The sequence below is a fragment of the Stegostoma tigrinum genome, chromosome 1 (assembly GCF_030684315.1).
Source record: "Stegostoma tigrinum isolate sSteTig4 chromosome 1, sSteTig4.hap1, whole genome shotgun sequence".
Lineage (NCBI taxonomy): Eukaryota > Metazoa > Chordata > Chondrichthyes > Orectolobiformes > Stegostomatidae > Stegostoma > Stegostoma tigrinum.
The window spans coordinates 162,427,875-162,455,585 of NC_081354.1; the positions used below are offsets into that span (position 1 = coordinate 162,427,875).

At 43.2% G+C, this 27,711-nt stretch overlaps 1 protein-coding gene across 1 annotated transcript in view; it reads left to right on the forward strand.

Annotated features, from left to right (window-relative positions):
• pstpip2 (proline-serine-threonine phosphatase interacting protein 2) overlaps positions 1 to 27,711 on the forward strand; it is a 127,102-nt gene that overhangs the window by 73,275 nt on the left and 26,116 nt on the right. The window contains exons 6-9 of the mRNA XM_048547050.2: positions 7,588 to 7,650; positions 9,982 to 10,080; positions 17,063 to 17,108; positions 26,972 to 27,051. Coding sequence (XP_048403007.1) covers positions 7,588 to 7,650; positions 9,982 to 10,080; positions 17,063 to 17,108; positions 26,972 to 27,051 — 288 coding nt within the window. The remainder of the gene's footprint in view (positions 1 to 7,587; positions 7,651 to 9,981; positions 10,081 to 17,062; positions 17,109 to 26,971; positions 27,052 to 27,711) is intronic.

Sequence of the window (27,711 nt, forward strand, 5' to 3'; positions counted from 1 at the left end):
GGTTGGAGGGCAGTGTGGAGCGAACAAGGGAGTCACGGAGAGAGTGGTCTCTCCGGAAAGCAGACAGGGGAGGGGATGGAAAAATGTCTTGGGTGGTGGGGTCGGATTGTAAATGGCGGAAGTGTCGGAGGATAATGCGTTGTATCCGGAGGTTGGTAGGGTGGTGTGTGAGAACGAGGGGGATCCTCTTGGGGCGGTTGTGGCGGGGGCGGGGTGTGAGGGATGTGTTGCGGGAAATGCGGGAGACGCGGTCAAGGGCGTTCTCGATCACCGTGGGGGGAAAGTTGCGGTCCTTAAAGAACTTGGAGATCTGGGATGTGCGGGAGTGGAATGTCTTGTCGTGGGAGCAGATGCGGCGGAGGCGGAGGAATTGGGAATAGGGGATGGAATTTTTGCAGGAGGGTGGGTGGGAGGAGGTGTATTCTAGGTAGCTGTGGGAGTCGGTGGGCTTGAAATGGACATCAGTTACAAGCTGGTTGCCTGAGATGGAGACTGAGAGGTCCAGGAAGGTGAGGGATGTGCTGGAGATGGCCCAGGTGAACTGAAGGTTGGGGTGGAAGGTGTTGGTGAAGTCCTCCGACACTTCCGCCATTTACAATCCGACCCCACCACCCAAGACATTTTTCCATCCCCTCCCCTGTCTGCTTTCCGGAGAGACCACTCTCTCCGTGACTCCCTTGTTCGCTCCACACTGCCCTCCAACCCCACCACACCTGGCACCTTCCCCTGCAACCGCAGGAAATGCTACACTTGTCCCCACACCTCCTCCCTCACCCCCATCCCAGGCCCCAAGATGACATTCCACATCAAGCAGAGGTTCACCTGCACATCTGCCAATGTGGTATACTGCATCCACTGTACCCGGTGCGGCCTCCTCTACATTGGGGAAACCAAGCGGAGGCTTGGGGACCGCTTTGCAGAACACCTCCGCTCAGTTCGCAAAAAACAACTGCACCTCCCAGTCGCAAACCATTTCCACTCCCCCTCCCATTCTCTTGATGACATGTCCATCATGGGCCTCCTGCACTGCCACAATGATGCCACCCGAAGGTTGCAGGAACAGCAACTCATATTCCGCCTGGGAACCCTGCAGCCATATGGTATCAATGTGGACTTCACCAGTTTCAAAATCTCCCCTTCCCCTACTGCATCACTCAACCAGCCCAGTTCGTCCCCTCCCCCCACTGCACCACACAACCAGCCCAGCTCTTCCCCCCCACCCACTGCATCCCAAAACCAGTCCAACCTGTCTCTGCCTCCCTAACCGGTTCTTCCTCTCACCCATCCCTTCCTCCCACCCCAAGCCGCACCCCCCGCTACCTACTAACCTCATCCCACCTCCTTGACCTGTCCGTCTTCCCTGGACTGACCTATCCCCTCCCTACCTCCCCACCTACACTCTCTCCACCTATCTTCTTTACTCTCCATCTTCGGTCCGCCTCCCCCTCTCTCCCTATTTATTCCAGTTCCCTCCCCCCATCCCCCTCTCTGATGAAGGGTCTAGGCCCGAAACGTCAGCTTTTGTGCTCCTGAGATGCTGCTTGGCCTGCTGTGTTCGTCCAGCCTCACATTTTATTACCCTAATCTACTCAACCTGTCTTCATAGCTAGCACCCTCCATACCAGGCAACATCCTGGTGAACCTCCCCTGCACCCTCCCCAAAGCATCCACATCCTTTTGGTAATGTGGCAACCAGAACTGTACACAGTACTCCAAATGTGGCCGAACCAAAGTCCTATACAACTGCAACATGACCTGCCAACTCTTGTACTCAATACCCCGTCCAATGAAGGAAAGCATGCCATATGCCTTCTTGACCACCCTATTGACCTGTGTTGTCACCTTCAGGGAACAATGGACCTGAACACCCAGATCTCTTTGTTCATCAATTTTCTCTAGGTCTTTTCCATTTACTGTATAGTTCGCCCTTGAATTTGATCTTCCAAAATGCATCACCTCGCATTTGCCCGTTTTGAACTCCATCTGCCATTTATTTGCCCAACTCTCCAGTCTATCTATATTCTGCTGTAATCTCTGACAGTCCCCTTCACTATCTGCTACTCCACCAATCTTAGTGTCATCTGCATAATGTGAAGTTTGTTATTTTTTCAATAGGGCTTTTTAAAAAAATTATTGGTGTTAACTGTGGGTAAAATGTGATACTGCACATTGGCACATTTTGAAACTTTACTCTGTCCATGACCTAATATCTGCTGTGGCTCTTTGCTGCTGCCCTTTTTAGAATTTCCACTATGACTCTCAACTTGGGATATCTAATAGAATTTTGAAGAAATACAGGTAATGTACAGGGAGAGGGAATTATGGGTGCACACATAGATGAGGTAATCTGTAACAGAGTGATAGAGATGTACAACATGGAAACAGACCCTTCAATCCAACTCATCACTGCCAACCAGATATCCTAAATTAATCTAGACCTATTTGCCAGCATTTTATCCATATTCTTTGTCCTTTTTCTTTGAGATGAAGTAGACACATTGTGGAAAAAGGAGAAGAAACACAACTACTGTTTCAGCAGCATGGGAATTGCAGATTGTGCCTCCATCTTCCAGAACACTCCAAATTTTAAAAAATTGTAAAATAGACTCATTAAATATGTATTCTCTAACTTCTCAACCCACTATGAATGATCCAACTCCACTCAACCAACGGACCAAATGGTGTACCCTTGTTTCTAGGTTTCTATCTCATCTGTCTATCCGTGTCTAGCTTTGTTTATCATTAACTTCATCTACAGTTAAGATCTCACTGAAACTCAATAACTTAAACATTGCTAAAAGGAGATGAGAAGTTGCAGCTTTTTCATGTTACACTTGCCAGAACTAGGATACAGCAAGCAGACTTGAGTGAAGAGACACCGTTTCTTTTACAGAATGAATACCGGATGTTGATTGGCTAGACCATCATTGTCATGGAGATACAGCAGGAACAGTTAACCGTGAGCCGAATTTGCAGAGCAGGCAGGCAGACTCTGATTGGTCAGATTGCTGTCATTGGGATGCAGCAAAGATTTGCTGTCTCAATGACACCTTTTTTGAAAAAACTATGCAGTGTCTATACAAAATTGTTCTGCTACATAAAACAGCCCTGCTTATTTACATGCGTAGCTTTTAGCACATGCAAATACATCACACTGCAAGCTTATCTAGTGGTCTTGAATCGGTTTCTGGTGTAACTATTAGTACACCTTAGATTATTTAATGATTTCCAATAGCAGAATAATTTCTAATGGTGGATATACCTTTCTGAGGCTTGTAAACGTGGGCTGGTTGAGATGAATTGACAGCTACAAATAGTCAGTGAGAAAGGTGCTTTTATATGGTCCATCAGCCATTGGGATGTATGGCCTACATATATTGCACCACACTGACATTGAAACTCACAGTGTGATGCACTTACACATACTAGAAGTTACATAACATAAATACACAACATCCTGTTTTATATAACCTAAAGGAATTTGCACATACATTGCATCTTTCTCAAACAAAAAAAAATCACTGAAAAGTCAATCTCTGCTACCATCCCATGGCAACAACCTGCCCAATCAGAATCAGCCAGCCTGCTATGACAATTGATAATGACAGGGAACTGTTCCTGTTGAATCTGTATGCCAATGATAGCCCCACCAATCAGCCCACTTTTCTCATGTTGCAAAAATTGTCTGCCTTTGTTCAAGTCTGTTTCTTTCCTGCTAGTTCTGATGAGTGCAAATTCAAAAGCTTTGCCTTGATGTCTTTCATTTTAAGCAATGTTCAAGTTCTGTTATGAACGTTAAAAAATAAGTTCAAATACTCAGTTGGTAATGAAGGAATTATACCATGTGGTTTAATAGTTCAGATAAAAATCTTTACTCGACAAGAATTGAACAAGACATTCCTATTAACAATATATTTCACAAACAAGTATAATTTAAGCCCAGAAATCTCAATAGGGCACTATTGTTATTTCCACTTCTTTACAGGATTTAAGGATTCTTTCTTTTTTTCTGGGAACAAACAAATGTGTGCCACAGCTCTCAGAGATTCACTGTGTAATTTTCTTCAGTGTTCCTGATATTCTCTGAAGTATGACATGGAGGTGTCAGTATTAGGCTGGGGTGGACAAGGCCAAAAATCACACAACGCCAGTTTATAGTCCACCAGATTTATTTGAAAACCCAAGTTTTAACCTGGTATTGTGTGATTTTTGACTTCTCTGAAGTATGGTATTTCTTGGGCTCCTTCCATTATCACCTACATGTTCTCACTAACTTTTCTGAAGCATATCACAATAGTGGACACTTCAGCTCGAGCTTGGGCCTTGTTTTTTGCTTGTTTCATGATTACAAAATCAAAAAGTCATCTCGATTTCTGATAGTACTTTGCTATTGGTAGCGTAGAATTTTCCCTCTACTTATCCAGGCTCCTAGACTGCAACTGTCTATTTCTGTGAGATATCACGTAGATAAAAGCCAACTAAAAAAAAAACTATTTTTATAGTCTATCCTATTGGGAACATGGCACACTTGGGATGACTCAGATAAGGATTTAAACTAGGATTTTCCATTCACAAACTTCAGGTTTTTTTGGGAAACCAAATGGATACTTCAAATGATTTGTGAAGACAAGTATAAGCATTCCATTTCCATTAAAAGTTCTGAAAGAGATGATGTGTTGTTTACTATTTTCACACTCTTAACACTGACCCTGTTATTTAAACACTGGTTATCGTCTGAAATGTAATCATTTTAGGCCTGTTTACCAGCCCCCAAAACCGTATGTCTCCAGCAACTCACCTCTTAAAAACTTCAACCCCAAATAAAAGTTTTATTTTTAGAGATTATGAATTATGAAATTAGCGCTATTGTTACAAAAAGGTGTAAAGGCATTTTTATAGCCATTTCTAATCTTTAATGTCTAAACTTGCTCTTTATTACTGAGAATAGTCTGAAAGATGACAGGGAAGATCGTTGAATACTCATGATTTCATCTATGGAGTAAAAAGAGGAAGAGCATAATGGCAGTAAAGTTTCTCCACTTCCCCATTGCAGCTAGGTTTGTTTCTCTGGGTGATATATGTCCTGAACATATGACGACACTTACATTTGTGTAGCACCAGTAATAAAGTAAAACATTCCAGGCCACGTTGTACATGTAGTTTTCATCAAAGGCTGATATCAAGTCACAAACTAATATTTATAAACTGGAAACAAAAAAAATTATCAACATGTTATACTTTTGGAAGGGTCCTAAAGAAACTGAGAGAGTGGCAAAGAGAGGATAAGATATTTAGGCACAAAATGCCAGAGGTTAAAGCGCATCAGCTGAAAACACAATGCCAGTGGTGGAAAGGCGAAATTTAGGGATCTATAAGAGGCTGTTTAGATATCAGAGATTTGTAGGGATGTCAGAAGTTTTAGAGTTGGAAGAGAGAGGCCACACAGGTATTTGAAAACCAGGATGATTGTTCAAGGTCAGCAAAGTCAGGAATGATAAATGACTGGGTATTTGCATTAGTAAGGGTGTGAGCAGTAGGGCTTTAGTTTGACTTGTGTTTAAGAATGTGCAAAGGTTGGAGACAGGCCAGGTAAGCATTGGAATAGTTGAGTATAGAGGCAATAAAGGCAAGGACAAGGGGTTCCCCAAGATGTTTATCTGATATGAAGAAGGGTGTTATTATGGGGACACACAACCACAGGCAGTCAGATAGGATATAGTATGAACACTAAAACATAGAAACCACAGGAGCAGGAGTAGGACTAGGCCATTTGGCCCTTTGAGCCTGTTCTGCTATTCAGCATATTCAAGGCTGATGCTCTATCTCCATGCCATATTTCTTCTTTCTCTCATGGACATTAATACCTTGTTAAAAATTGCCTCTCTTTTTCTTAAATATATTCACTGTCTCAGCCTCCACAACCTTCTGTCGTAGCACATTCTGAGTGAAGAAATGTTTTTATATCTCAGTTCTGGATGGTTTACACCATATCCTGAGAGTGTAATCCTGAGTCTAGACTCTTCCCCCCAGTGGAAACATCCTATCTGCATTTAGTCTGACCAGCCCTGTTAGAATTTTGTACCTCTCGTTCTTCTACACTGTCATGAAAGCGGGCCCAAATGAGGCAATCTATCCCTGTGTGATAGTCCTCCCATTCCTAGTACTAGCCAAGAGAACATTCACTACATTCCCTCTATGGAAAGCATATCCTCTTTAAGGTGGGGAGATGAATCAGCACAAAGTACGCTAGTATGGTCTCACCAAGACCCTGTATTAATGCAATTAGAAATCTCTACTGTCCTTAGTATCAGGATTGAGTCACAAGGGAAAGTTTAAAAAGCTGGCAAATTAGAGATGGACTTAAAAAATTCAAAAAAATGTTTCACAGATTTGGCCTTTGTATCAATATGAATAAAAAGATGAATGATGGGTTTGAAAGAAAACTTTCAGGATAAATGCACGCTACTTAGTTTGGTGGGGAGTTGACACTGGTGAATTTTGGATAGCTGGGTCTATTTTTGTTTTTTTGTGTATAAGCATGATTAATAGTAACAGGACTAGGCCATTCAGCTCCTTGAGCCTGTTCCACCATTCAATGAGATCATGGCTGACCTGTGACCTCAGTCCATATTCCTGACCTTGGCCAATAAGCCTTAACACCTTTGCATACCAAAAGTATATCAATCTCAGATTTAAAATTAACAACTGATTCTGCATTCACTGCCATTTTTGAGAGAGAGTTCCAAACATCTATTATGCTTTGTGTACTTCACAGGCTTTATATGGTCATAAGAAATAGGAGTAGTAGGCCATTTGGCCCCTTGAGCCTGCTCTACCATTCAATAGGGTCATGACTGACCCTGGTTGTGGTGTTAACTCCACTTCCCTGCCTTTCCCTCTTAAATGTTGACTCTCTTGCAGATCAAAAATATGTCTAACTCAGCTTTGAATATTTTCAGTGATCCAAATTCAATTGCTCTCCAAGGAAGTGAATTCCAAAAACTAACCATCCCTGAGAAGAAATTTCTCTTCATGACTGCCTTAAATGGAAGATACATTGTTATTAAGTGGTGGTCTCCACCAGTAGGGTACATTAGTTCTCAGCATCTATCCTGTTCAAGCTCCCTTGGAATTTTATGTTTCAATAAGTTTCTCATTCTTATCAACTTCAATGACTGTTGGCAACATCTGCTCAACCTCTCATCCTGAGCAAATCACTTCATCTCAGGAACCTTTTCCAAAGTGCTTCTTTTGGGTTTGAGCACAGGGATTTTAAAATTTGTTGACTATCTTCAGTTCGGAGGTTTGACCAAATTGTTAGGATTGTAGAAGATGAAGGTGTAGAAATTTTAATTTTGCTGACTGACCCCGCCTCCTCATATTTTCTACATTTCTGTGTCTGCCAGTAGCCAATAGTTCAATTTGCAAAGCATCACTGAACATTTCTTGGTTTCATGTCCTGCCTTTGATCCCACCGGTTCCATTGGTGGAAAGTATGACCAAATCTTTGAAATGTTGAATATGAATGAATATGGTGGTGAGTCTTCCATTTTCTTCCATTTATCCTATTTCCTTCCTCCTTTGCAGCTCGAACATTGCATGGAAAATTTGCACAAGCAGAAAACTGTGTTTTTCAAGAAAACCATAGAGGTAAGCATTTTATTTCAATTTCTTTCTTGTCTTCCTTTAAAGAATTTACCTTGGTCTATCGTTTGCTGCTTTTTCTTTTGGAGGATATTTAACTGTGATTATTCATTATGTTAAAGATTAAATAATTTGGGGTGAGTCAGTTTTATATTTATCTGGTAGAGGAGAAGTCTTCAAAATAAGCCAAATTAACATGCAATTTGGTTCTGGTCAAACACATGTTTTTGTTGCCTTTCATAATTTCCTATGTAATCTGATTTCTCCACCTTTTCAGGCAATACATTCAAGATTGTCATAACCCTCTGTTGTGTAATAATGTACTTTCCTATTCTGCCCGTTTTTATTTCGTTCTTCTGGCAATTATTTTAAATCATTGGCTGTTGGCTGTGATCCTAGTTGCCAAAGAATATAGTTTTGTCCCTATTTATTCAATCAAAGCCCTCCTAATTTAGAATAATTCATCTTAGTCTTCCCTTAGCCTTCTCTACAGAAAGCAACCTGAGGCTCAACCCTGCTGTAAATTTTTCAGATGCCTCGATACCTTCCTAAATTGTGATGTAGCATACAGCACTCCAGCCGGGAATACGTGGAAATCCCTTATTTATAAAATAAATACAAAGCCAAGCATCTGCTACTCTATCTTAACTCGTCAATTTAAAGGATTTGTGAATATTTACTCTGTGATCCCTCTGCGCTTGACAGCCCCTGCTTAGAATTGTACTATTTGTATAATGTTTCCTCTTCTAATGTTACTTCCAAAGTAACCATTTCATATTTAACTGCATTAAGTCGCACCTGCCCATTACAGGTTTTGAAGTCTTTTACTTCTGTTTTCACATTTACTATGTTACCATGTTTTATCTGATCCATAGTCTTGAAAGTTGTAGCCTCTATAGCCAGGTCCAGACTGGTTATGTATCGCAAGGAAAGCAATTGTACTGTGGATGTACCTATTTCAAATTTCTCTCCAGTCAGAAAAACATCCATTCATCACTACCCGCTTTCTCTTCTCCCTCTTCAACACTCAAAACAAACAGCCCAGCCCTTCATGCAAGCCACCCTTCCATCCATGACTCCATTTGTACTTCTTGCTGTCTTGAAAAGGAAGCCAACATACTCAAAGACTCCTCGCACCCAGGTCATAATCTCTTCCAACTCTTCTGTTGGGCAGAAAATGCAAAAGCTTAAATCAACAGATTCAATAAAAACTTCTTCCCTGCTTTTAGTAGAATTTCTCAAATTTTAAATTTAATGTTAATCTCGCTCTTTGTCCACTTTCTCTGCAATTGTAGCATTGTATTCTTCACCCTGTTCTCTACCTTACTGCACTTTGTATGGTATGATCTGCCTGTACTACACACAAAACAAAAGTTTCCACTGTGTCTGGGTACACGTGAAAATAATAAATCAAACCAAATATCAAACAATTTGTTATTGTCTGCTTCTAGAGTTTATTCAATGATTCTCCAATTGAATCTGGAGGATGAGGCAGAGGCAATGCTTTGAAGTGTTGCTGAACTACACTTTAGGTCTCACTGCAGCCCCGGATTGCTGATGAGACTTCTTGACAGCTCGGACTATTGAATTGTGGAGGCCTTTGTTGTAAAACACTTGCTGCCCTAGTTTGTAGAAGAATGAGCAGGTGCAGTGTTGGAGCTTCTCGTCAATGGTGGCTTCCTGAGAGATGTCGGAGTGAGTCAATGTTGTGAGTGTGAACCAGCCAGAACCTCTTTAATCTCAGCCACCCCTGACCACCATAAACAAACATGATCATACAGCTTGCGGATGACTGCAGCGTTGTACCCCACTCTCCTCTAGATTTATAGGCTGACCTCGATCTCTTCAGTTCTGCATTCAAGAGACTCGGCCTGTCCTTCAATATTGCCAAACAAAAATCTCACATTCAAGCCACCTCCCTTATTTATTGCAGGGCACACTGTAAATTATGTTGGGCACTAATATTATACCTGCTACCGTGTTCCTCACTAACTGACTGGGATTGTACTTCCAAATAATTCATTTAATTCATGCTCTTACGTAATTCTTGTAATCACCTACATTGCACCAGTTGTAGCCAAAATTCTTCCACTGACAAAACAAAAGTCCCTTTATATTGGGACGGTCTCTCGCTGGCCTGTAATATATCCTGTTAGTGTGAGTTTGCTCCCCTCTCACAACATGAAATCCTGCTTGAGAGACATTGTGTCATCCACATCAGTAGGAGAGAAAGTGATCCATTGCTGAAACCTTCTGAGTTGTTCAGATCATGGTTAGAACTCTGCTATGGAGTCTGTGCTTTGTGATTTATTGTTCATTATTTTGTATTTACTTTAGTCCAAGAAGACTTACGAGCAAAAATGTAAAGAAAAGGATGAGGCTGAACAGATACTAAATCGAAGTTCTGGGATCAGCAATTCCAAGCAGCAAGATAAAGTAAGAATCTCTCACAACTGCACTGTCAATGCTCTGCTCTGTTGCTTATTCACTGAAATTGCTATTGTTATGTTGTTTCCATTGTTCACCAATTGTTTTACTTTCCTTAAGCCACAGTTTAAATATTTGTGCAACTGTGAGGACCTGTCTGGCCACCAGCGGGTTCAGCGAAACAGTAGATCTGAAAACCAAAGGAAAAGAAGATGTAAGATAAAGAAATACTGATACTCATCAGGATAATGGTCAGGACCAAACTGTATCGTCTTTCAACAGACTCTATGAAAGATGCTGAAACTCACATGCACAACATGAGTTATAAGAGAATGGTGCAGAGACTGTCTGTTCAGGATATTTGTAATGTGAGACACTGAGAAGGAGTGCCTGGGCAGTGGGTGCTGTATTGAGGGAGTGCTCTGGGCGGCGGGTGCTGTATTGAGGGAGTGCGCTGGGCAGTGGGTGCTGTATTGAGGGAGTGCCTGGGCAGTAGGTGCTGTATTGAGGGAGTGCCTGGGCAGTGGGTGCTGTATTGAGGGAGTGCTCTGGGCAGTGGGTGCTGTATTGAGGGAGTGCTCTGGGCAGCCGGTGCTGTATTGAGGGAGTGCCTGGGCAGTGGGTGCTGTATTGAGGGAGTGCACTGGTCAGTAGGTGCTGTATTGAGGGAGTGCTCTGGGCAGCGGGTGCTATATTGAGGGAGTGCCTGGGCAGTGGGTGCTGTATTGAGGGAGTGCCTGGGCAGTGGGTGCTGTATTGAAGGAGTGCACTGGTCAGTAGGTGCTGTATTGAGGGAGTGCTCTGGGCAGCGGGTGCTGTATTGAGGGAGTGCACTGGTCAGTAGGTGCTGTATTGAGGGAGTGCTCTGGGCAGCGGGTGCTGTATTGAGGGAGTGCCTGGGCAGTGGGTGCTGTATTGAGGGAGTGCCTGGGCAGTGGGTGCTGTATTGAGGGAGTGCACTGGGCAGCGGGTGCTGTATTGAGGGAGTGCTCTGGGCAGTGGGTGCTGTATTGAGGGAGTGCTCTGGGGAGTAGGTGCAGTATTGAGGGAGTGCTCTGGGCAGTGGGTGCTGTATTGAGGGAGTGCTCTGGGCAGCGGGTGCTGTATTGAGGGAGTGCTCTGGGCAGTGGGTGCTGTATTGAGGGAGTGAGCTGGGCAGTGTGTGCTGTATTGAGGGAGTGCGCTGGGGAGTAGGTGCAGTATTGAGGGAGTGCCTGGGCAGTGGGTGCTGTATTGAGGGAGTGCTCTGGGCAGTGGGTGCTGTATTGAGGGAGTGCTCTGGGCAGTGGGTGCTGTATTGAGGGAGTGCGCTGGGGAGTAGGTGCAGTATTGAGGGAGTGCTCTGGGCAGCGGGTGCTGTATTGAGGAAGTGCGCTGGGCAGTGGGTGCTGTATTGAGGGAGTGCGCTGGGGAGTAGCTGCAGTATTGAGGGAGTGCTCTGGGCAGCGGGTGCTGTATTGAGGAAGTGCGCTGGGCAGTGGGTGCTGTATTGAGGGAGTGCTCTGGGCAGCAGGTGCTGTATTGAGGAAGTGCGCTGGGCAGTGGGTGCTGTATTGAGGGAGTGCTCTGGGCAGCGGGTGCTGTATTGAGGAAGTGCGCTGGGCAGTGGGTGCTGTATTGAGGGAGTGCCTGGGCAGTGGGTGCTGTATTGAGGGAGTGCTCTGGGCAGCGGGTGCTGTATTGAGGGAGTGCTCTGGGCAGTGGGTGCTGTATTGAGGGAGTGCTCTGGGCAGTGGGTGCTGTATTGAGGGAGTGCGCTGGGGAGTAGGTGCAGTATTGAGGGAGTGCTCTGGGCAGCGGGTGCTGTATTGAGGAAGTGCGCTGGGCAGTGGGTGCTGTATTGAGGGAGTGCGCTGGGGAGTAGCTGCAGTATTGAGGGAGTGCTCTGGGCAGCGGGTGCTGTATTGAGGAAGTGCGCTGGGCAGTGGGTGCTGTATTGAGGGAGTGCTCTGGGCAGCAGGTGCTGTATTGAGGAAGTGCGCTGGGCAGTGGGTGCTGTATTGAGGGAGTGCTCTGGGCAGCGGGTGCTGTATTGAGGAAGTGCGCTGGGCAGTGGGTGCTGTATTGAGGGAGTGCCTGGGCAGTGGGTGCTGTATTGAGGGAGTGCTCTGGGCAGCGGGTGCTGTATTGAGGAAGTGTGCTGGGCAGTGGGTGCTGTATTGAGGGAGTGCGCTGGGGAGTAGCTGCAGTATTGAGGGAGTGCTCTGGGCAGCGGGTGCTGTATTGAGGAAGTGCGCTGGGCAGTGGGTGCTGTATTGAGGGAGTGCTCTGGGCAGCAGGTGCTGTATTGAGGAAGTGCGCTGGGCAGTGGGTGCTGTATTGAGGGAGTGCTCTGGGCAGCGGGTGCTGTATTGAGGAAGTGCGCTGGGCAGTGGGTGCTGTATTGAGGGAGTGCCTGGGCAGTGGGTGCTGTATTGAGGGAGTGCGCTAGGGAGTAGGTGCAGTATTGAGGGAGTGCCTGGGCAGTCGGTGCTGTATTGAGGGAGTGCTCTGGGCAGTGGGTGCTGTATTGAGGGACTTCTCTGGGCAGTGGGTGCTGTATTGAGGGAGTGCCTGGGCAGCGGGTGCTGTATTGAGGGAGTGCGCTGGGGAGTAGGTGCAGTATTGAGGGAGTGCTCTGGGCAGCAGGTGCTGTATTGAGGAAGTGCGCTGGGCAGTGGGTGCTGTATTGAGGGAGTGCTCTGGGCAGCGGGTGCTGTATTGAGGAAGTGCGCTGGGCAGTGGGTGCTGTATTGAGGGAGTGCTCTAGGCAGCGGGTGCTGTATTGAGGAAGTGCGCTGGGCAGTGGGTGCTGTATTGAGGGAGTGCCTGGGCAGTGGGTGCTGTATTGAGGGAGTGCGCTAGGGAGTAGGTGCAGTATTGAGGGAGTGCCTGGGCAGTCGGTGCTGTATTGAGGGAGTGCTCTGGGCAGTGGGTGCTGTATTGAGGGACTTCTCTGGGCAGTGGGTGCTGTATTGAGGGAGTGCCTCGGCAGTGGGTGCTGTATTGAGGGAATGCACTGGGCAGTGGGTGCTGTATTGAGGGAGTGCTCTGGGCAGCGGGTGCTGTATTGAGGGAGTGCTCTGTGGGGTAGGTGCAGTATTGAGGGAGTGCTCAGGGCAGTGGGTGCTGTATTGAGGGAGTGCTCTGGGGAGTAGGTGCAGTATTGAGGGTGTGCTCTGGGCAGTGGGTGCTGTATTGAGGGAGTGCTGTGGGCAGTGGGTGCTGTAATGAAGGAGTGCACTGGACAGTGGATGCTGTATTGAAGGAATGCCCTGGACAGCGGGTGCTGTAATGAGGGAATGCCCTGGACAGTGAGTGTTATATTGAGGAAGTGATCTGAACGGTGAGTGTTATATTGAGGGTGTGCCCTGGACAGTGAGTATTGTATTGAGGAAGTGCCCTGGTCTGCCAGCACTGTGGTGGAGTTTTGCTGACATCTTCTTGATAAGTTAATTGAATTAATGCTAATTCTTCCTGTAATGTCAACTCCCAATGTTGTACACTGATTTGCAGCATTCATTTTAAAATAAAGTATTTCATTTTGACTGAGAAGAATAACAGGCTTTCTAGTCCTTAATTTACCTCTATTCTGTCTTTATATCTTTTAATCAATAAAGCCCTTTCCATTCCTTCAAATTCATCAGGTCAACAAAATAATCCTAGACTTCTTCAATAATAATCTCTCTTCTCCTTTGTTCAATTTGGTGCAATCGCTTGTTCATATTTGCTGTCAAGTCTCTGAATAAAAAGGTAAAGGACTTCTCTTAACGTTTTAGAATTGGAAGGTAGCAAATGAATTCACAATTTAAGAAAAGAATAAGTGAAAAACGGGGAACTATAGACCTGTCTCCTCTCAATCAGTAATAGAGCAAATAGTGGAATCTGTTATCAAGGATGTGATATGTAGACACTGAGGTAATAATGATCTGACTGGGCATAGTCAGCATGGATTTGTGAATGGCAAATCATGTTTGACTAACCTGCTTGGGTGGCACAGTGGCTCATTTGTTAATACTGCTGCCTCACTGCGCCAGGACCTGGATTCAGTTCCATCCTTGGGCGACTGTTTGGAGTTTGCACATTCTCCCCATGTCTGTGTGGGTTTCCTCCGGGTGGTCTGCTTTCCTCCCACAGTCCAAAGATGTGCAAGTTAGGTGGATTAGCCATGCTAAATTGCCCATACTGTTCAGGATGTGTAGACTATGTGGATTGTAGGGGTTGGGTCTTGGTGGAATGTTCTGAGGATCAGTGTGGACTTGTTGGGCCAAAGGGCCTGTTTCCATACTGCAGGGATTCTATCATTCTATGATAACCTGTTGGAGATTTTTGAAGATGTTATAGACAATATCGACAATGTGACATACTTAGATTTTCAGGCTTTTAATAAAATTCCCCACAGGTGGTTCTTAGCAAAATTAAAGCACTTGCATAGGTGGTACATGACATGGATTGCAGATTGGTTAGCAGACAGAAAACAGAGAGTAGGGGTAAATGCTTCATTCTTATATTAGCAGACTGCGACTTATGGGGTTCCACAAGGAATGATTCTTGGGCCCCAGCTGTTCTTGATATGTAGTGAATGGTTTGGAGTGGGGACCACATAAATTTCCAAATTTGCAATGATACAAAACTATGTGGGAGTGTTTGTTCTGTGGAAGATGTAAAGTGGCTTCAGCACAATGGGGCAGACTTAGTGAATGGGCAAAAGCGTGGAGATGGAATATAGTATGGAAAAATGTAAGGACAATGTTGGTGATGAAGGGTCTAGGCCCGAAACGTCAGCTTTTGTGCTCCTGAGATGCTGCTTGGCCTGCTGTGTTCATCTAGCTTCACACTTTATTATCTAGGACAATGTTGGAGCTTGCTTAAATGACAAGATGTTGGAAGTGTCGATTGCAAAGGGATGTAATTGAGAGTGTTAGTAAGTCACGAAAGACACATGCAGGTGCAGCAAGATATTAGGAATTCTCATGGAATGTTAGCCATTATTGCAAGAGGATTTGAATACAGGAATAGTGAATTCTTGCTTCAGTTGTGTCAGAGCTTGTTTAGATGACATTTTGACTACCATGTGCAGTTTTGACCTCCTTATTTCCGGTAAGGTGTTATTTTCATGGAGGGAGTGCAATGAGGGTTCACCAGCCTTGTTCCTGGGATGGTGAGACTGCCCTTTGAAGAGAGACTGGACAAACTGTGATCTCATTGAAACTTACAAAGCACTTAAATGGTTAGACAAAGATAATTTTTTACTCACAGGATTATGAACCTTGGAATTCCCTTCCACAGAGTTCTGTGAATCCTTCGACTTAGAGTATGTTTTAGGTAAAGATTAATAGATTTCTGATTACCAATGGCGTACAGGGTTATGGAGATTGGTGCATTAAAAGTATTAAAGTGTTGGATCAGCTATGATCATATTAAATGGTGGGACAGTCACAGTGGGAAGAATAGCCTATTCCTGTTCCTGTACAGTGTCTTTCATCCTCTCAGGACACCCAAAGTATTTTAAAGAGAATGAAGTGATGTTGATTGAGTGGTAGATATTGACCAGAACCCTGGATTAACATTTCTTCCCTACAATAGTGTTGTGGAATCTTGTCCCGGAGAGTAATTGTAAAACCATAAGTTGTAGAAACAGATGTAGGCCATTCAGTCCATTGAATCTGCTCTGCCATTCACAGAGCTCATGGCTGATCTGATAATCCTCAAATCTACTTTACTTGCCTTTTCATTGATTCCCTTACTGATTAAAAATATTGTCTCTCTCAATTTTAAGTATACTTAATGACCCAGCTTCTATAGCCCTTTGCCGTGAAGAATTCCACACATTCGCTGCCCTCTGGGAGAAGCAATTTCTCCTCATCTCTGCCTTAAACGGGCAGCCCCTATTCTAAGATTATCCTCTCTGGTTCTTGGCTTTCCCTCAAGGGGAAACAACATCTTGCATGTTTCAATAATATTACCTCCATTCTTCAATATTCTAATAAGCACAGACCAAACCTACTGAGCCGATCTTCATAAAACAGTGTTTTCAAACTTATCCGCTCAGGAAACTTCTCTGGACTGCCTCCAATGCCAGTATATCTTGTCTTAGATAAAGGGCTCAAACTATTTACAGTAGCCGTGGTCTAGCTAGTTTCTTGTATAGTTTTAGCCAAATGTCCCTACTTTTGTACTCCATTTCCTTTGAATTAAAGACCAGCATCCCATTTACCTTCCCTATTGTGTGCTGAACCCTCATGGATCATGCACGAGGACTCCCAAATCCCTCAGTATTGTATCTTCTGGCAGTCTTTGTTTTTTTTTATTCATTCATGGGACAGCCAGTATTTAATTGCCCATCTCTAATTGCCCAGTGGGCAGTTAAGAGTCCACCACATTTCTCTGAGTCTGGAGTCATACTTGGGTCAGGCCAGGTAAGGACTGCCATTTCCTTCCCTAAAAGACATTAGTCAACCAGATGGGTTTTTCTGACAATTGCCAATGGTTTCATCACTCGACTCTTAATTATAGATATGTACTGAATTCAAATTCTACCATCTGCCAGGGCAGGATTCACACCTGGGCCCCAGACTAATAGTCTAACAATAATCCAGTAGGCCATCACTTCCCCCAAAATAAAATGTAAATTTAATTTAAATAAATTTCAATAATATTTGCTCCACTTGGAGCCTGGGTTTAATGCCTTTACCAAAAGATAGCACCTTCAACAATTTGGCACTGCCCCTTAAAAAAATTACAAGTTCAAATCCCATTTCAAAGGCATGAGCATGACATGTGAGGCAGTGTGGTGCATCATAGTGCATCCAGTGACACTACAAGTAACTCCAGGTGGAAAAGAAAGAAGGATAGAGAGTTGGTGTTATCAGTAAATCACCTTACTGTTTAATGCCATCGATGTCCTGTAGTGATCTTGTGATTGAGAGTCTGATGAGATGCTGGGCTTGAGAATGTTTTAAATTGTGTTGCTTTTTAAGATCATTCCATGTGATAATATTCTGTTTTTCAGTTGCAGTCAAAGGCAAACCAGAGTAAACAAATTGCAGAAGATGCTGGTGAGTGAAGCAACAATAAAATATTTACCGGGATGGGGGAGAATATTGTGACTGGAAAGCCAGACATGCCAAACTTGACTCATTAGAAAGGATGCTCCTTGAACTGAATGTCTACCTGCTTTGTTACCCCTAAAATAAATGCATGCAACCGCTTCCAATTAAATAGCTTGCATTCAAAGCTGTAAATTCTCCTCCCAAAATTTTATTGATGAACTGTCTGAAGGACAAAGGGACTTGGGAGTCTTGCTTTAGGGTTCTCTTAAGGTTAAAACTCAGGTTCAGTTGGAAGTTAGGAGGGCAAATGCAATGTTAGCGTTCATCCCAAGAGGACTAGCCTACAAGAGCAGCGATGTACAGCTGAGGCTGTATACGGCTGTGGCCAGACCACATTTGGAATATTCTGAACAGTTTCGGGTCCTGTGTCTGAGGAAAGATGTGCTGGCCTTGGAGGGGATCCAGAGGAGGTTTACAAGAATGATCCTGCTGATAAAAGGTTTGTCATTTGAGGAGCGGTTGAGGACTCGAGATCGGGAGTTTAGAAGGATGAGGGGCATCTCATTGAAAGTTACAGAATACTGAAAGGCTTGGGTGGAGTGGAGGTAGAGACGATATTTTCAATAGTAGGAGAGCAATAATAGTACCTGAACGCACTGCCTCAAAGTGAAGGGATGGTCCTTTAGAACTGCGATGGAGAAGGATTTCTTCAGCCAGTTTGGTGAATCTGTGACACCTGTTTCTGCAGAGGGCTGTGGAGGCCAAGTCATTGAGTGTATTTCAATCAGAGATAGATGCGTTCTTCATTAGTAAAAGATCAGAGATTGCGGGGAGAAAGCAGGAAAATGGTGTTGAGAAGTATATCGGCCATGATCAAACAGCAGAACAGTTTTAATGGGTCGAACATGCTAATTATGCTCCTATATCTAGTGGTCTTATGGAAACACATTCATAGTGAATCCATCCACACTTGCTCCAAGTACATATAATAACAAGAAGAGAATTTTGAAGCAGGCTGTTCAGCCCCTCACGTCTGCTTCACCTCCTGACAGCTGATCTGGTTGTATCTTTTTCTTTTCTGTCTGTCCCATATATTCTCTGATACCCTGACCACTCAAGAATGTATCCAACTCAGTTTTAAAAATATTCACCACCTCCCAAGACAAAGGATTTTCTGAGAGAGAAAACAAAATCTTAAATGGATGTCTTCTTATTTTTAAACTGTGTGTCCTAGTTCTGGTCTCCTCCACACCCTGTCAAATTGTGTCATGGTCTGATATGTTTCAATAAGATCACCTCTCCTTCCTCTAGCCCACGGTAGATATGGGCCCAATCTGTCACAGCTTTCCCATTCGAAACCATCTTCATCCCAGGAATCAGGTAACTGAACTTCCTCTGCGCTGTTCTCAATGCAATTATGCCCTAACTTAAATTGGGTGACCACTGGAACCAAGTCTAAAATCATACTCGGCATTTCGAAGGATGCAGATGTGTGTTGAATGATCTGGAATAGAAAATGGACCTCTTTTACAAATACTTGAATGGATCATTTTGCATGTGGACAAGTCAAACAACTTGTTCACACACACATTCTCTTTTCATTTTAATTCTCTATTCAAAAACCAGTGAGCAAGTGAGTCCGAACATGGATCATTCAGCTCAAAGTAAGAAATGACATAAATTAATGCGGACTGAAGATCCGGGATGTACACAGCCAAGGTTCAGTAATAAACTGATTAATTTTATAAATCACGTGCTCCTTGAGTCAAGTCTCCCTCTCTGATCAGCGGAGAGCTCCCATGCCATGGAGTACAGGAGCAGGCTCGAGCAGTTCTGAGAGGACCCATAGAGTCATAGAGCTGTACAGCATGGAAACAGATCCGTCTGTCCAACTCATCCATGCCAACCAGATATCTGAAATTAATCTGGTCCCATTTGCCAGCATTTGGCCCTCCAAACCCTTCCTATTCATAAGCCATGCAAATACCTTTTAAATATTATAATAGTATCAGCCTTCACCACTTCCTCTGACAGCTCATTCCATGCACGCACCACCCTCTGAGTGAAAAAGTTGCCCCTTAAGTCCCTTTTATATCTTTCCCCTCTCACCTTAAACCTATGCCCTCTAGTTTTGGATTCCAATACCCTGGGGAAAAGACTTTAGCTATTAACCCTATCCATGCCCGTCATGATTTTATAAATTTGTATAAGTTTATCCCTCATCCTCTGACGCTCCAGGGAAAATAGCCCCAGCCTATGAAGCCTCTCCCCATTGCTCCATGAGGGTCATGGCCTACTGCTCTCCTCCCACGCAGAGCTGCACTTTGCAACATTGCTAATTGCATAACTGCAGCAAAGTGAAATATGTCACTCAAGTAACTTCCTATTTGCAATTTGACACTTTTAAAAATGTTACTTGTGGAATTGAACTTGAATATTTTTGAAAGAGCAATTTTTCCAAAGGTTTTTGTCTATCAGAGTTAACGTTTCAGGTCCGGTGACCCTTCCTCAGAACAGTGACCCTTCCTCAATTCTGCTACTTGTTCCCCAACTCTACATTCAGACCTTGTTCATTCATCTTCTATTATCTTGAAAGGGTGCAATGATAGCAGTGGTTCCCAAAGCCTACCCCCTTTGTGGCCCATTTTGAAGCTTGAAAATTTCCATGACACCAAAGTTTTGAGAGTGAGGGGGTCACCCATGACAGTGGGATGGAACAGAAACTGGAGAGCTGGAAGAGCAGGAAAAATGTAGAGTGAAGAATCCTCCAGCCCACTGTCACAGCTCTACAAGGGGTCTTGGAATGTATTGGAGATTGGAAAGATGTAAAAGGGAAAGTGGGAAGTGTGAAAGTAGGGATTGGGGAAGATGGGGAGTTGGCACAATAAGTAAAGGACAACCTCCTAAACCAGTCCAGGGCATGGTCACATCTCCAGTCAGAAAGGTCTTATTCTGGGTCTCTGCAGTACAAGGAGTGGGGCATGGTCAGTCCATTGGTTCCATAGCATGGTCTTGTGGTTCGTGCTGGTAAATGGGGAGATGCACAGGCACCAATCAGGGGTCTGGACATGTCCTGCCCAGGACAGTATGTTCATGGCAGTCGAGGAGGTGGGTCATAGAGTTATAAATTCATACAGCATGGAAACAGAGCCTTTAGCCCAATTTGATCATGCCAACCAAGCTTCCAAAACAAAACTAGTCCTACATATCTACACTTGGTCCATATCCCTATCAACCTTTTCAATTTGTGTCCCTTTCCAAATGACTTCATTAAATGTTGTAATTTAAAACACCTACCGCTTCCTCTGCAAGTTTATTCCACATATGAACCACCCTCTCTGTGAAAAAATTTCCCCTCAGGTCCCTTTTAAATTTTTCTCCTCTCACCAAAGCAACGTGCCCTCTGGTTTTGAACTCCCCCCAAGCTAGGGAAAAAACCTTTGCTATTCATCTTATCTATGGCCCTCATGATTTTATAATCTTCTATAAGTTCACCCCTCAACTTCCTACACTTTAGTGAAAAAGGTCCCAGCTTTTCCAGCCTCTGCTTACAACTTAAACCCTCCATTCCTGACAACATCCTTGTAAATCTTTTCTGAACCCTCTCTAATTTAATATCCTTCATTCAGCAGGGTGACCAGAACTGTACACTGTACTCCAAAAGTGCCATTACTATGTCTTGTACAACTCAAGATGACATCCCAACTGCTATATTCAGGGGTCTGTGCAATGAAGGAAAACATGCCAAACGCCTTCTTAAGTACCCTGTCTACTTTTGAGAGATAGTAAGAACTGCAGATGTTGGAATCAGAGGTAACACAGTGCGGAGCTGGAGGAACACAGCAGGCCAGGCAGCATCAGAGAAGCAGGAAGGTTGACGTTTCGGGTCAGGACCATTCTTCAGAAATCTGGCGGTGGCATGTTAATGAGAAAAGGGAAATGAATGAGTGATGTGACAGTGGCTGGTATGGCTGTTAGTATTGGTGTATGTAGAAGAAAAGTGGTGAGGTGTCCCCAGATGAATGTGTAGGTGTTACAGAGGGCATGCAGTATTACTGGTTTGAGAAGCTGAGGGGAAAGTGAATGGGTGAAGGAAGAAGTTGCAATGGTTAGAATGGCGGGCCGTGAGCCTTGGTGGGTGTGTGCAGTAGTAAGGATGGAGTATAAGATGACACTTGGTGGAGGATTGACCTTCTTTCTACATTGCTGGCTGTTCCTCCACTGCCCTGGATGTGGCACTGACCTGGGTGATGATCTGAGACTACACTGGCAAGGTCTAGTGCATAGCCACTTCTGCTACTCCTCCAGGACAAGGACACCTCCCCTTTGCACCACCCCATCAACCAAAAGCCCCAGGTCATTGTTGGAAAATCCTGTTCTCCAACATGTTGCAATTCTGTCCCATGCCCAAGCAGGGCAGCTTTGGAATGCCAGTGCATATGAAGACACACGGTGCTGTTGAAAAGATGATGCAGGCTCAAGGGATGCGGATATTTTGGTGGGTACCCTCTGAGTGGCGAATTTTGGGGAAACGGCATGAGGTAAGTTAAGGTGAAATCAGACGTGGGAGACACCATGGGGCAGGGTCGATAATCAGTGAGGTGAGTTGAGTAAAATGGGATGAGAAAATTCACAAGGCTTCGTGATAAAAAGCCCTTTAAAAAAAAATCCTGATGCAGTTCAGACTTTGCCAAAAAAAACTCATAAAATTCAGCCTCTTGTGGTTACTCTTTTACTAGTTATAATATTAGACAGACTATTTTGGGAAGATGTGCTTCCCATGTTCAAACTGTTTCTATATTCATAAAGGGATTTGGCAGCTATGAGTCATTAGCTTGACCTTAAAAGATTGGAAAAGTTATGGAGTAAACAACTGGAAACAGAATGGACAAGAAGCGTAATAAATGGCAGATGTCTAACCTCAGAGAATTTGATAAGGCTGAACCCATAAGAAGTGGAACACACAGACTTCCAAAGGCTTCTGATTGATGTTGAACAATATGCACTTTATTACAATCTAAGCTATTTAGCTGCTGAGCAGATTGGTATCAAAGGTAGGCTACACACATGCACATGATCCTCCTTTTCCAGTTCAATTCTAATGATATATCCCACTCTACATCTCACTTTGGGTACACACCAGGTTTCAAGTTCAAAAATGAAGTCACTTGAGGGACCCCTTCATCCTGGGAGATGCCTGCCATCTGCCTGCACGTGGGTCGATGTATGTTTCTGCATCCCGTAAACACTTACTCTCAAATTCAAATCACAGACTAAACTATGAGATAAATGGAACCAGAATAGAGCAATGTATCATAAAACAAAAATACAACTCCCCGGAGATGGTGCAATAGTGGTTAGGAACAGAATGCTGGCCACTTTCTCTGCCCACCTCCCTTAACCAGGTCAGTGATCCTGCAGTGTTCACGTAACTCATTACAGACTGAGGGTTGCTCCTGTGACTCTCCTCCTTTACACGGCTCAGCTGAGCCCTCAAGCAGCAGATATTTCCTGAAAAATGATGTACGTTTGGTTTATGGTGTATGTGGCCTCTTTACATGTTCGCACATTCAAGTAAAGTTGCTTTTTATAACTGCTGTATGAGTCAGAATGGCTTGTTTATTGGCACTGTCTGCAGTGAAACTATTTTGCAAGTTTCCATCTACCCAGACAAAATTATGCTTCCTTGTAATTTGTCTTCAGACTGTTTCCAATCCTTTTCTATTTTGATAATTATGATGAAAAGGTAGAGTTCACACTTTTCCTAGGAATATAAGCACAAAAATAAGCCATTCAGCCCATCAAGACTGCTCCACCAGTTAATACACGCAAGGCTGATTGAACATTTCATACCTTTTACCAACACTATCCCCATAACCTTTATGCATTGTTAATCAGAAATTTGTCAATCTCTACTTTGAAAGCTCACACTTTGAGTTTACAATGCTCTGCAGTATTCCCTTTAGTTTTCATCTCAGCTGTGCAGGTTTCTGAAGTCCATGTACAGCAATGACCTCTGCCAGAACCAGATGTCATGCAGTAATTGGCATGTTGACACAAATCGCTGTGCATGGAATCATGGAGTGGCTGTGTGTGCAGCTGTGAGGGAACACTGGTCCTCAGGTTTGTGCCCCCTGGTTTTGTACTTCCCAACCGGGCAAATATCTGATGGACAGCATAGATGCAATGCGGTTAAGTATTTTTTAGGTTTCATTGAGATCACCTCTCATTCTTTGATACACTGGAGAATACAGGTTCAGTTTGCTCAACCTCTGTCCAAAGGACAGCCCCACCATTTTGGGAACAAGTCTGATGAACCTTTGTTGCACTCTCTGTGCGGCAATAATATTTTTCCTGAGATTAGGAAACCAAAACTGCCCACAGTACTCCAGATGTGAACTAACCAAGCTCCTATTCACTTGAAGCTGGGCTTCGATACTGTTATACTCAACTCCTGTTATGATCGCCTTCTACCTGTATATTAGCCTTCAGTGACTTATTGATCAGGACACCTTGGTCCCTTTGTATTTTGATACTTTTCAATGTCCTACATTTAAAATAAAAACTTTGCACATCTGTTTCTCCTACTAAATTGGATGACATCAGATTTTCCACATTGTATTCCATCTGCAATGCTCTTACCCATTCACGAAGCTTGTCCATTTTCCTTACAACACACTTTCCCACTTAGCTTTGTATCATCCATAAATTTGGAAATATTACATTGGTGCTCACCTCAAAATAAGTTATATATGCGTATATATTATATATATATGCACACATATTTTGTGTATCAAGTACTAGTCTTTCAGTACCCACTAGTCACAATCTGCCAACATGATAATGACCTATTTATTCCTGCACTGCTTTCTGTCTGCAAGCTGAACTTTAATCCATTACCTCCTATCCAATGTGCTTTAATTTTGCTAACCAACTTCCTGTGGGGAGGACATTATCAAAACCCTTCTGACGAGTCATTTCTACTTCATCAATCAACTCCTCTTTATCAATTTTGTAGGAAAATCCTCAAAAAAATCCAATAAGTTCATCAATCAAGATTTCCCATTTGTAAATTTGTGCTTACAATGCCCGATCAGATCGTGATCCATTTATGTCATCCTTTATAATAGATTCAAGAATTTCTCTACAATTGATGTAAGGTTCACAGGTTTGTAGTTCTCTGTTTCTTTCTTGCCACCACTTAAGTTGTGCAATGGTATCTGATAGCTTCTAATGTACAAGAATCTTTCCAGAATATCCAAAATATTGAAAGATAAAGAAAATGCTTATCTCCGTAGCCATCTCCTTCAACACTCTGGAACATAGTATATCCTAGGACTTATCAACTTCCATGAAGCTCTTATAGAGGTTACTTGCTCAGAAGAATTTAAAATCCACTACCTTCTACAATAAGAACTCATGTTAAGGACCAAAGCATTACAACCAATAAACCAAGTCCATTATCAGAGATCACAGTAATACCATCAGCGGATGTTAGGGAATCTAAAACTCTATTTAAGAATGTGGATCATTCAAAAGAGGTAATTGGCATGCCTTTATTGATTGAGGCCCAGGAAGCTGATTGAGTTAATTATATTAATACTGAGAGCTCATATCGAAGCTGAGGCTGTAGAGTTTGCTTAAAAAGGGAACCCTGATGAGGAAGCAGAGCAATCCTCTCATGCTTGCGGATGAAGAATGGATAGTTGTTCATCAAATAGTGATACTGTCCGGATTTTGTAAGGAGGTATTGTCCAAAGCATGTGAGATTCATAAGACAGAACGTATAGGAATACAGAAAAAGCAGGTATCAATGAACAAGTAATTTTACATGGCCAAGATTTCATAAAGATGTAGCCAGTTCTGTAAAACATGTCATGCACGTCAGGAGGTAGGAAACCTCAACATATAATCGAACCAGTACCTTTGATACCCATGATAACAAAGTGTGGAGCTGGATGAATTTAGCAGGCCAAGCAGCATTTTAGGAGCGCAAAAGCTTTTGTGCTCCCAAGATGCTGCTTGGCCTGCTGTGTTCATCCAGCTCCACACTTTGTTATCTCAGATTCTGCAGCATCTGCAATTCCTATTACCTTTGATATCCATGCCAGTTTTTGAAGAATCATTTAGCCGAGTGTTAGTGGATTGTGTAGAAAAAACAAAAGTAGGACATCAGTTTATCGGTTTTCTGAAAAAGGGTCTCGACCTGAAACGTCAACTTTCCTGCTCCACTGATGATGCTTGGCCCCCTGTGTTCATCCAGCTTCACACTGTGTTATCTCAGATTCTCCAGCATCGGCAGTTCCTACTATGCTGCATCAGTTTATCTTTATTGTTATGGATGTGACAACCCAATTCCCTTAAGGACATTTACAGTTGGGTGGTGATGGAATTATTGATGAAGTGTTTTTAATTATTATAGGCTAACATTTGACATACAGTCTGATCAGTTCTAATTTATTTGACTATAGTTTTCCGGGAAGTCATTAGCAGTTTGGGTATAGAATAATTAAAGTCAATTGCATATCATCCACAAAAAAAAGGGAACTTTAGGTGTTGTCGGACTGACAAAACCATGATTTAGGCATATTGTACTGAATATCCACAGGATTGGGACTAAGGATTGGATTTCTTACTGTTTGCTACCAGAGATTCTCCAAATGTGTCCATTGGATTTAGTCCATTTGAATTGGTTAATGTTCATGAGATTTGAGGTCCAATAAAATTCATTCAGGAGAAGGGCTTGAATCAAAAAGACAAATCCTCAATGTTGGGTTACATTTCCATCTTTCTAGGAAGACTCAGAGGAGTATGTAAGGCAGCAGAGGAATATCTGAAAGTTTTACAGATGAAAGTGAAAGAAAAGGCACATAAACATTCAACAATTAGAATGTTTCAAATGGGAAATTAAGTAATGGTGTTGCTGCCTTTACAAGGTGAACCCCTGAAAGTGAAATCTAGAAGCCCATACTCATGTTCTAATATTTAAACAGAACAACAGGAAGATCTTGCAAGACTAAACAAAACAACCAAAGAACTGTGGATGCTGGAAGTCTGAAACAAAATCAGAAAATGGGAAAACTCAGCAGGTCTTGCAGCATCTGTGGAGAGAAAGCAGAGTTCAGCAACCTTCTTCAGTTCTGATGAAGTTTTCCTTTGTGTTTTACTTCAGTGTTCTAATCATACAAAGGACAATAAAAACAGGACTCGGAGGCTGTTTTTGTACACTTGTTGTTTGCATGGAGTTTAAACATGTGTCCTCATGTATAGGTACATAGTCACCTCCAGAAAGAAATCTTCCATTTGGCCTCCCGGTTTGAGCCATCCAGACACTGCCACAAGAACAATATCAACTTGAAACGTTAACTGTGTTTCTCTCTGCACAGAATTTGTTATTGCTGAGCATTTGCTTTGTTTATTTAAAGTTTTCAGCATCTGCATTGTTTGTTTCTTTTTATTTGAGTGTTTGGCTGGAAAATGGTGGTGCTTATGAGGGTAAGAGATGGAGAGTAGGAGTGGGAGGAACAGATTGTGAGGCTGTCCAAAGCAAAGGACATGCATAGTGCTGATGGTGGTAAAGGGGAAGTAAAGATGTACAATGGGGTGTATTGAACATTTGAAAAGAAGAAAATAGGTCCACTTAACTGAGAGCAAAGTCAAGAAGAAAGCCAAGATATTGGTGAAATGTAAGAATAGTGGAGAACAGAGTTGATGATCTGAAGTTGCTGAACTCAGGAAAATTTTTGTTTCAGATTGACAGTATCCACAGTATTTTGCTTTCTGCTGGATTACACAATGATGTAGTTTACAGGCTTAATGTCCTTAATGCTTCATGCAAAGATTTTGAATCTTGTTTTCCCACCTTGCAGATCGAACATACCAGCAGAATGTCTCCACCCTCGAGAAGATCCAGGAGGAATGGCAAAATGAACACATCAGGACCTGTGAGGTAGGTGTAAAGGTACATACCAAAATAACATTGAAGACCTCCCAATGATGTTCTGGCCAGAGAGATTCAATTGATCTGCAAACCCTTTGTCAAATTGAATCAAGCTAATCCAAACTCGAAATCTGGATCTATTGACTGCAACGTACAGCAAGGTGAAAAATTTATATCACATTTTCTCAATTCACCAGTAATACTTTTTTAATGCAATGTTTTCTGGCCAGCGATTCTGAAGAAGGGCTCAATATGGTTCATTGCAGCTCTGAGCATAATACTGAAGGCTGTGTTGCTTGCACAGTGCCAGGGTTAAGAACGTCTCCTCGAGGCTGGAGAGCGGCTTGAAAGGGGGAGAAGAATAGAGATCCAGTTGTCATTGTCCACATAGATGCTAATGACATTGATAGCACTAGGAAGAAGGTTCTGCTGAAAGATTTTTAGGTACTGAATTAGGAACCAGAACCTCCAAGGTAATGATCTCTGGATAACTACCCAAGCCATGGGCAAACTGGCATTGAGTAAACAAAGCTAAGGAGTTAAATGTATGACTCAGAATCTGGTGTGGAAAAATAGGTTTCAGATGATGGGGCACTGCCACCAGAACAGGGGTCAAAGGGAGCTGCTAGGGAGCAGGACGTGCTTCACTTAAACAGTTTTGCGGCCAGT